At 34.8% G+C, this 10142-nt stretch overlaps 1 protein-coding gene across 3 annotated transcripts; it reads left to right on the top strand.

Moving 5' to 3' along the window:
• Positions 1–218: 218 nt before the first annotated feature.
• LOC135683587 (septin-2) lies at positions 219–9721 on the top strand. Of its 3 annotated transcripts, none has more exons than XM_065198888.2 (13): positions 275–348; positions 1380–1449; positions 2199–2313; positions 3656–3742; positions 4064–4187; positions 4461–4595; positions 5556–5673; positions 6231–6332; positions 6668–6764; positions 7411–7459; positions 7869–7970; positions 8111–8165; positions 8861–9721. In XM_065198888.2, exons 3-13 carry the CDS (start codon positions 2223–2225, stop codon positions 8921–8923), a joined length of 1023 nt encoding a protein of 340 aa, XP_065054960.2. In that variant the 5' UTR covers positions 275–348; positions 1380–1449; positions 2199–2222; the 3' UTR covers positions 8924–9721. The 3 variants fall into 3 exon arrangements, with proteins under 3 accessions (XP_065054959.2, XP_065054960.2, XP_065054961.2); XM_065198889.2 differs by having other exon boundaries at positions 292–348; positions 1385–1449; XM_065198887.2 differs by lacking the exon at positions 1380–1449 and having other exon boundaries at positions 219–348.
• The last annotated feature ends 421 nt before the right edge of the window (positions 9722–10142 follow it).

Raw genomic sequence — 10142 nt, 5'->3', positions numbered from 1 at the left:
ATAAAAGGAAATTCAGGGCCCCGATTAGATAAAAGTTAATGGAGATATACGCCCTGGGAGTGGGAGTGTTTCAAACTGTCTCTTAAACTGCCCCTTAAACTACCCCTTCTTTTCCTTCCTGTTTTCTTGCTTTCAGGGAGTAACAGAATTCACCTCAACCCTGAAGTTGAAAATTTGATCCCCATACTCGGATAAAAATCTTTGATTAGAAAAGATCAACAGGGCCCCAACACCAACAACAACAACAGCTATCCCCACCCAACCCAACCTGCCGACATTATTTGAAAGTGACTGAACTGGAAGGAGGGAATCGAAAACAAAAGTCTCCAGGGAGAAAATTATCATCAGGTCAGAAAATTGTGTTCATGCTTAACTAATACATATAAATTTATTTTATACTTCTTGAAGGTATTTAGATTTGGTTAATGGCTAGTGTTCAGTGATCGATCTTTTTTGTGATAGGCCGTTTGCTCTGATCAGAGGTTAGGATTCCCGCTTTAGTCACCGAGAGGCTCCAGTATTTCTCTGTATTTTATCAAGTTGTAAGTTGATATATTAGCTTTCCCCTCTTGTGGTTGGTAGCCGTACTTTACCACTGGCAATTGAACTCAAGTGTAACTAGACCTAACGGTCATTCCGTTACATCCAGTGCTGTTTTGATTGCAAACATGTGCTTTTTATTCAGATTATGAGCGATTCAAGCTACTTCCTGAATATCTTTCTTCGCAGGCTTTGCATCTTTGAATATCATTAACGAGTCGAGGCTGCAAAGCTTCTCTCTTTTCTTTGCTTAGTAAGAAAGATGCATTTTTATGTCAGTTGCGGTTATGGATATATGAGGTGCCTTTTATTTCGACCTTAGGCTCGTTTTACGCACACAGACCAACTAGCTAATAGTTAGTTTTATTACCTATGTAGAGTTAGGTTTGCTTAAAGCCTTACCAGATCTATTCCTGAGGTTATTAAGTGTAAATAATTTGCCTGAAAATTTTCCCATTTTAGGCAAAGAAAAATAATGTTCTTTGCCACTTGATGCTACCATAGCATGTAACATCTTGGCAGAAGGAATGTTACTTATCAATCAATTCATAAATGCTACAGGCAAATATGCATCTGACCCTTGCCCTGAAGATTGGATTTGATAGATTATTTTTAATTACCTTGTGTGTGTGGTGGAAATGGATGTTGTTGCCATTAAGTATCCAAATTTATTCCTAAAGCAGAAGGACCAATAATTAATTTATGTGCCATCAAGGAAACCATGCAAGTGATTAAATATGAGAAATGGAGATACTATATTCTAGCTTTCAAATTAAGAAGTTAATGAACAGGAAGAATTTTTATGCAATGTAACTTTTAAGTATGTAACTTTTTTGCAGAGTAGCTTTTTGAGCTTCAGCCACATGTTAATACTGGTTTGAGAGGAACTCTGATTGGCACCCTGCAAAGGTGGTTGTTGCAATATTTTTCTGTATAAAAAAGTGCTTAACAGGCATTTTGGTAAGAAAAAGCCCATGTGAGTGGCCCAGGGCTCACATGATTTCTCTTGCAGGAGTGATTGCCCTAATAATAATAATAATAATAAAAAATGCTAAAAGCGTCTGTCATGTTTATAAAAGCTATATGATCTTGTTATAAGGTGCTTTTGTTTAAGGTGATGTGAAATGAAAACAGACTGTTATGATGAACTTTAAGGCACTCCAAGAAAGATTAAAAACCCAAATATAAATTGTTTATAAATTTTATCTTCATTACAAAGATTATTGCTGGATGATCGCAAATGTTATTCCTTTTAAAAACCCTTTAACTGCTAAGTACCTATACTATTACTAAAATTTTATGAACATTTAAAAATAGTAGTATTTCTTGCAACTCATGGGACAATAGCAAGTTATTAGCTTAAATTGACATGCAGCAGCTACTCCAACCTATATTATAAAAATCTGCCCCTGTCAATGCTTTTTATTTGAAAGAAAAAAGCCATGAGCCTACTTCATGCTCATGATTTTTTTTATTTCATATATTCAAGTGTATTGACCAACTGTGAAATAACCAGGTAAGACCATAACAGGTTTTCAAGCAGTCAGTCCTATTTTCTCCTTTGCCTCCATCACTTTCTAGTATCTAACACAATGTGTAGAAAGTGTGTTTGAGATGTCTTTGAATTTTATCAAAGTCTAATATTTTTCTTTTTCTAGCTGCTTATAATAACATCTATTGAGATGTCTTCCTATGTTGGGTTTGCAAACCTCCCAAATCAAGTTCACAGAAAAACTGTCAAAAGAGGTTTTGAATTCACACTTATGGTTGTAGGTGAGTTGAAATTGGGTATTTAAAATGTTTTAATTGGAATTTTGCTTTTGACATGATGAAAAAGCCAATCTAATCAAGGTGACCATTTTGCACTGCATGGCTACACTAACAGTCAGTCTTTTGTGCCTATTCCATTTGCTTATCATATCAGATTCAAAAATTGATTCAGAGTTTATTGAGTCTCCCAAATGGAAGGGTGAAGCAAGAAACTAAAAGACTAGCTGGTCACAATTAAACCAAGTTAAAAGCAGAAAAGAAGACAGATGATAATGTTGTAAAAAATGAAAGTTGATATAATAATACTTTGATTCTGGCGACTTTAAAGTTTTAATTTAAAGTTTTTGATTGGTTAGACATCTGCCAACAATTTCATTGTACTTAATGTTTTTTAAAAATTTTATTGAATAAGTATATGAAAATTTTATCAATTGATTCGTTATTTTTTCTCCTGATATAATGGTTCATAAGCAAGCCAGATTTGTCAAAGAAACAGCTAGTTCCATGGCCAATACAAAATTATTTTTCCAACCTATAAAATGATCCACATTGACATTGCCATCCTATAGCCACTTCGGGTCAGCACTAGGGTGTCAATAGGGTGTCAACATTGTTAAAAAGGACTCCATGTAATTCCTTGTTGGTTCCCATTACTTGTCTCTCATTGAACTCCTGTGCTACTAATTGCAGAAGTGGCCATTGAGCCGTGTAGCTCACCATCAAACATTTGAAACATACTTAAGCTTTTCGTCCAACACTCTTCAGAATATAGAATGTCAGAACTTAGATTGGAAACTCTACTCTAGGAAATATTTATTCCCAGTTGAGGAGTAAAATTGAACTTGTGACCTATTTGGATCCACAACTGGGTATATATACATTTCCTAGCTTAGAATTTTAGATCTTTGATCTCGAGTTTTATGTTTGAAGAGTGTCAGACAAAAAGCTTTAGTAACATGTTTCAATTTTTTTTAAAGCAATTTTTAATTCTGTACCACAAAAAGATTGTTACAAATAGAAAGTTTTTTGCAAATAGCTGCAGAGAAACATTCTGCTTTGTGCAAGGTCTCTCCTAAGATGTAACACCCTCTCCTCTTTATGATTTCTTTGTAATTTCCATTTATAAATTCTCTCTCTCATTTCAAACAAATGAGAAATATACCTGCTTAAACTCTCTGTATTGATCTGATGTCCTTTTGCCCATTTTGGATGCACATGGCCAGAAATTCTAGTCTGCAAATACTTCATTAATTTAGCCATGTTGGAGCAATTTCTGTACCTCTTTCTGCCTTTTTTGACACTCTTCAGTTTGTTACATGATATCAAGTGTCTTTCTTTTGTGCAGGTGAATCTGGACTTGGAAAATCTACTCTTGTTAACAGTTTGTTTCTGACAGATCTTTATGCTGGAAGAGCTGTTCCATCAGCATCAGGTATAAAGTATTTTTGTTTTGTGAGTATTGCTTGTATTGCCGGAGAAAATGAAATTTTTATTTAACGTTAATCAATTTGCTAAGTATTAAGAAACAGTGCCAGAATGTAAAGTACATCACTCCGTGGATCACCATTGTGTATGGCTGCGCACATAGGCGTGGTACTACCAAATAATATGATGTGTATTCATACGGAGAAGTAATTTTAGTCTCTATGTTGAGTCTTGTTCTGTTGACTTTAATTTTTTATATATTATATATAAATTATTTCCTTGTATATTATTTATTTCTTCAATTTTTAACTCATGAATTCATTCCTAGAGAGAGTGAAATCAACATTGAACATCGAGACATCTGCATGTGAAATAGAAGAGCGTGGTGTGAAGCTAAAGTTGACCGTTGTGGATACACCAGGCTTCGGTGATGGGATTAACAATTCAGAATGGTGGGTACCAAGTAAAATGTGCCAATCGGGAGCATCTTATGTCTTTACCAGTCTTGGTTCTCATGTGATGTGTCTTGTAAGTTGAAACAAGCGAATTCATGGCTCAAAGTGAAAGCATCAAGAAGAAAATCAGTGTCAAGATTTATTTGTCATTTTTGAAAATTTTACTAATGATCTTGCTCCCTTGCTTCTGTCCATGTATGAGGTACTTTAGGAGTAGAAAGTCGATTGTTTCAGAGTTTCTCTCCTAACTATAAATGTCTTCTTTTAAAGCTTCGAGCCAATTCTTGAATACGTGGATCTGCAATTTGAAAATTATCTACGAGATGAATCTGGCCTAAACCGACGAAATATCGCTGATACAAGAGTGCACTGCTGTTTTTATTTTGTCAGTCCTTCTGGGCATGGGTAAGTGATAGATGGTACACTGTGCTTCAAAAGACTCTGCAGTCTTTATTTCACTGCAGACATTCAAGAAATAAGATTCTTATTTTTTCATCTGTCTACAGGAAGGCAATTTTTGCCTTGATTGCTAAAGCGGTTATAGTTTTTAAAACCCTTCATTTTCTTAAATTTTTGAAGAATCAGATTTTTATATCGTTAATGTAAAGGAAATGATGGTAATCCATTGGTAATGATTCGAAAAACGCCATTGCAGGAACCAAAAACAAAACCGCAACAACCTAATCATGCACATTGTCTTAAGCCAGGCTACACTTGTTACATAAAGTACCACGCCTACGGTTACATCTCAGTAAGAGATTTGCCAGTAACGACTGGAATTTGACAACCACGAAACACAAAAACAGTTCTGTTTCATGACATATTTCATTTCAAGAACACATTACATCTTTTAAGAACCTAATCACACTTAGCCTATCTGAAGAAGGACTGATGAATTTATGCCCTTTTTTGATTTAGGGAATTTTATTTGAGATACGGATAGAAATCTTATATGTAACGATGGTCTTGAATGCCCATTATTTAAATTTGTGCAATTTTTCTTGCTGATAAACTTGGTCTTCTGGGGGCTGTTATCTAAGAATATTTTGCACGAGAATTCACTTTAATGCTCATTTTTTAGCAAGAGAAACGAAATGTGTAGATCGATGATTTTTTGAGAAATCAATCATTCTTTCAATTTTTGGGTATTTAAATAAACCCTCTTTTGCAAAACGTCCCAGATCCAAGGCCCATTCTATTTGCTTGCATGGCCCGTGTTTGTGCTTAAAATGAACTGGATTTGATCTTATATATAAACTTCATTAGTTGTATACTGGGTCTTTTCAGTTATCATTAATGCGTTATTTTATATACCTTCAGATTTGCTCATCGTTCTATGATAAAATATTTGAATCTTTTGTGCAGACTAAAACCCATCGATGTGAAGTTCATGAAGATGCTGCATGAAAAAGTGAACATCGTTCCAGTTATAGGAAAAGCTGACAGCCTCACGAAGACTGAAATTGGGAAATTAAAGAAAAAGGTTTCCTCAAATGCCTTTGTTTTATGATTTTTTATATTTTATCCTTTTCTCTCTGAAGCACGTATGCACCTTTTTTGGTATGTCGTATAACATTTTAAAAATAATAGAAATATTAGCGAAACCACGTAGTTATTTCATAGCTGTTTATAGTTTACATAACTAGAGTTCATTACAGTTGCTAAAGCGTTGCCTGTACTGGTTTTGGTTTTCCAAGCGAATATAAGTGTAATCTGGCTCGCCGTAGATGTTTTGTTTTGACGATTGAACGCTTGAAGTTTTCCTTGATGTTAAAGACACACGACAGATTTAAAGGGTGTCTTGTGCCATGGGTCTGGGCAAGCTAAAAATAACAGCCAACGACCATCGGTTGTGAGATTTTGCATGTGATTGCTTGTTCATCTTCTGTTGTTGTTGTTTTATTTGTCCATCGACAGAACAATTATTGGTGGCACAATAGTAGCCATGTAGCAAGATAAATTATCTGGTACAAGCGGTAAAAAGTTTGCTGGTCAAATACATTTTAATGCACTTTTTGAGTTGATCAGTTTAATTTGCAGGTAATGGATGAAATGCAGAAGCACGGAATTCGTCTGTACGACTTTCCTGATTGCGAGCAGGACGAGGATGAAGATTTCAGGAATTTGACGAAACAGCTCAAGGTAATTTCTGTGTGTGTGTGTGTATTGGAATAAAGAATTTTCGTCAAATCGATCCAGAATTTTCTGAAGTGGGAGAGCATTGCCTAAAGCATCATTATAACAGCTATCATAAGTTTGATGTTTAGCAATTCGTTTTGGCATCTTCTTAAAGTTTTGTGCGGTCGAAGATTACAAGGCTTTATAACGTTTGGAATTGCTCTGCGTTCTCTGGTTGTTTTCTTGCTTTTGAAAGGTCTTTGCCTTGAAGCATGAGCAAGGCAAAATTCATCTTTTTTTGTAAGAAAATGTGAAACTGGTAGCCATTTGATTAATCAGTGTTTCGTTTCCGTTTGTAGGCTACGATGCCTTTTGCGGTAGTCGGAAGTAACGCTGTGCTTGATGTGAAGGGAAAGAAAGTCAGAGGACGAGCTTACCCATGGGGAGTCGTTGAAGGTATGCTCCTCATCCTAATGTAGAGTCAACTGTGGACTGAAACAAGTTTCTCATGTAATTGGGTTTTCAGTTTTAATTTTGACAAGCATCACGAGTAGAGGATTTCGCGATAATGTTTTACATTTTTTGACGTTTTGACCAACTTGAATGATTTTGAGCAATATGAATTATATAAATTTGATTGACTAAAAGCAAAGACAACAAATAAATTTTGTAAATTTTTGGTTTTGTTTTTACAAATATTATACGCAATTTAAAGTGAAAAAGGCCTAGATAAGCTTTCAGGATCTGTAAAGACTTTTTTGCTTACTTTAAACTAATATATTATGATGATGATAGATATTAAAAGATGGATGTACAAGTTCATATGAAGCACTATGCTTGCTATGCAATGATTATTAAAATGAATTTGAATTAATCTTGTACACGGAATGGCTGTTGTGCTCGAGACAAAGTCACGGCGTAAATAAACGGTTTTAGCTGGCTGCTTGGAAGCTGAATTGCTCGTTTTCTCACGTTCTTAGTTTTCCGACCAATCATGAAACAATAACCGCCCATGTCAGCTATTAACAGATAACGTATTTTGTTCCACTGGTTTTCGTTTGAGATATCTGCTTCATTTAAAAAACATCAATCCTCTTTATAGTTGAGAATCCCGAACACAGTGACTTTGTAAAACTGAGAACCATGCTTATGTGAGTTTCGGTTACGTTCATTTTAATATTGGCGTTTTTCTTCAACCAACTATGTGTATTCTTCTATAATTTTTGCATTTTAAGACTTTTAAGTGGTTTGAAATTACATGGAAAGATAATTAATAAATTAAAGATTGCATTATATACTTTAATTTTTGCTAAAATATCAAGAATTTGTACTGAGGTTGTCTTCTTGCAGTTGCTTTTGCTCAAATCGATTTGATCCTTTATTTATGGTGACTATTGTATACACATTTAGGAAGGCAGTTTGATATCAGTGATAACCTCGCCTTCTGTAACAAATATGCATACCAACTTAAAGCTGCAACTCTTTTATACCTCCAGATATTATCATTTTCAGTTTCATAATCAGCGGATGTTATTGATAGTACTAAATATTTCTTTGCAGTACATACATGCAAGATTTAAAGGAAGTAACTCAAGATGTGCACTACGAGAATTATCGAGCACAAAAGCTGACAAAGCCTGGGCAAGAAGTGGCTAAAAAAGAGTTAGTTTGATTGATAACAAGTTCCATCGTCAAGCACTGTATTATTTTTACCCTAAGTTTCTTATACGCTCTCTGAGTATTCATGTTTTTGATTGGCCCTGCTTGTTTTAAAAATTAACCATGTTCTGTTCTCTTCCTAGACCTAGAGTGAATGCTGATGACAAGGATGCTTTGCTCAAAGAAAAAGAAGCGGAGGTTTGTATTCTCTTCCAATTTTGATAATTGAGCACCTACCCAATAACGCAGTTTTTTACCGCTGTGTTTAAGTATGCAATAAGATTTCTTTTCTAATCTTATTTTGGTCTTCGCTCAAGACCATAACTCAGTTGGGTCACAATGTTTTGACTCATCCGTTAGGAAGAGAACACTATTTCTTGCTGTAAGCTGTGCTCAGATGATTAAGAATTGCACGTGTATGTTTTGTTTTCAGCATTTTCAGTTTTTAAGCATTTATGCATTTTAATGTGTGGTTAATATCTGTAAAACGGCCAGCTTCGAGCCTTTGTTTTGAAGAGCATATAATACAATTATATGGGTGAAATCTTCTTATTTTTCAAAAGAATTCCCAGGACCGAGACAATGAGATCTAAGCTAAATTATGCTCCCAACATTTCTTTAATTTATCTGGTTTTAAGTCTTTTCAAGACAACTATGATTGTTGTGACGGCATTATCAAAATCTTTATGAATCCACGATAACCTTTTAAATGTTTATATACAACTAAATTGAACACCAAAACTATTATATTCAATATACTCAAACTAAATTTAATCATGTGCAGTTTAAAAATTAAGCAATAGGGGTTTTGTCCTGTGTTTATTTTCTAGAACAATAGAGCTGGACGTCATGTGTCTTGTAAACAGAATAATGCCTTCAAAATTTTTTTTCAGTTAAAGCGAATGCAAGATATGATTGCGAAGATGCAAGCCCAAATGAAAAGCCAACAGCAGTGATTGAATATGTAGATGAGTGCTTGAAAGCAGGTCTTTATGTACACGTTACCGATTTGCCAAGGTCTGCTTTGTGGCCTAACGTAACTTGTGTATTTACGGTGCTGTATCTTGAGTTGCTATGACTGATCTCCTAAATATTAAAAGTAGACCTGTATAAGCATTTTACGGATATTTCTCATTTAAGGTATCCCTTTATTGTAAAATAAAAAAATTGTTCTTTAAACACTATTAATTTCCTGCATTGTATATGCTAGTAATAATTTAAAGCTATTTCAGATATATTTTCTTATGTCTCTTGTCCTTATTGAGGCAAAATATGAAATTATGTTTTTTTGCAGTAGAGGGCATTTATATGAATTGCAAAATTTAAGCTAGTTTCTCTTGTATCAATGCTAACTCGTTGTAACTTTGGACTTTCGGAAGATATGTGATGAGGCCTTTTGTTTTGATTTGTGGAGATGCTCGATTTCAAAAAATATTTGATTTAAACCTCTGCTTTGGTGATTAAAATATTCAGCTATACATTTGCTAATGGCTTTTTGATGTTATTCTGTTTTTCTAGCACCTTTTTTGTTTGGAGGGGAAATTGAACTTTAGTGGTACCTGACTTTATGCAAGATATTCCAGTAATGAACCAAATTGCATTCGTCTCTCCTGTCATTAAGGATTTCGATTTCTTTGATTTGTTTTCCCATATCTTAGATATGGATTTATTTTGTTTGATATTTAGTGAAATTGTGTATTGTTTTGTATTCTTTGTTATTATTAGTATAATTATTATAATTGAGATTATCACGAGTTGACAAGTGACTTGTCTCAGACTCAGTCTTCTTGCAACGTAACCATATCTTTGAACGTACCTATGTGATTAGACAGCGGCCTGCGTGCATATCTCGCTTCCTGTAAGCTTTTCCAACGCTCATTAGGCATGCTTGAGCTAGGGGCTGGGGGCTAGGGGTTGGTGGAGGGCTACTTTTTGCTGAAGTGTGGTATCAAAGATGTGAAATTATTAGACCCTACCCCAAAATGTGTTCGTCCCTGCTCACTGATTTGCACCCGTCGATGTCTACAATCCTGGTCGGGCGGTTGTTTTAGTTATACCCTCCCCCAGTTTAATGTTTATATTACCGAACAGCCATATCACTGCAAAATTCAAAGGAGTTGTAGAAGTGTTTTCCTTTGCATTTTGTGCCTCTGCATCCATATTTGATAAATTACC

Source organism: Rhopilema esculentum, chromosome 7, assembly GCF_057945365.1.
Source record: "Rhopilema esculentum isolate cy_ngs chromosome 7, ASM5794536v1, whole genome shotgun sequence".
NCBI classification, from domain to species: domain Eukaryota; kingdom Metazoa; phylum Cnidaria; class Scyphozoa; order Rhizostomeae; family Rhizostomatidae; genus Rhopilema; species Rhopilema esculentum.
This window is presented reverse-complemented; position numbering and strand designations above follow the sequence as displayed.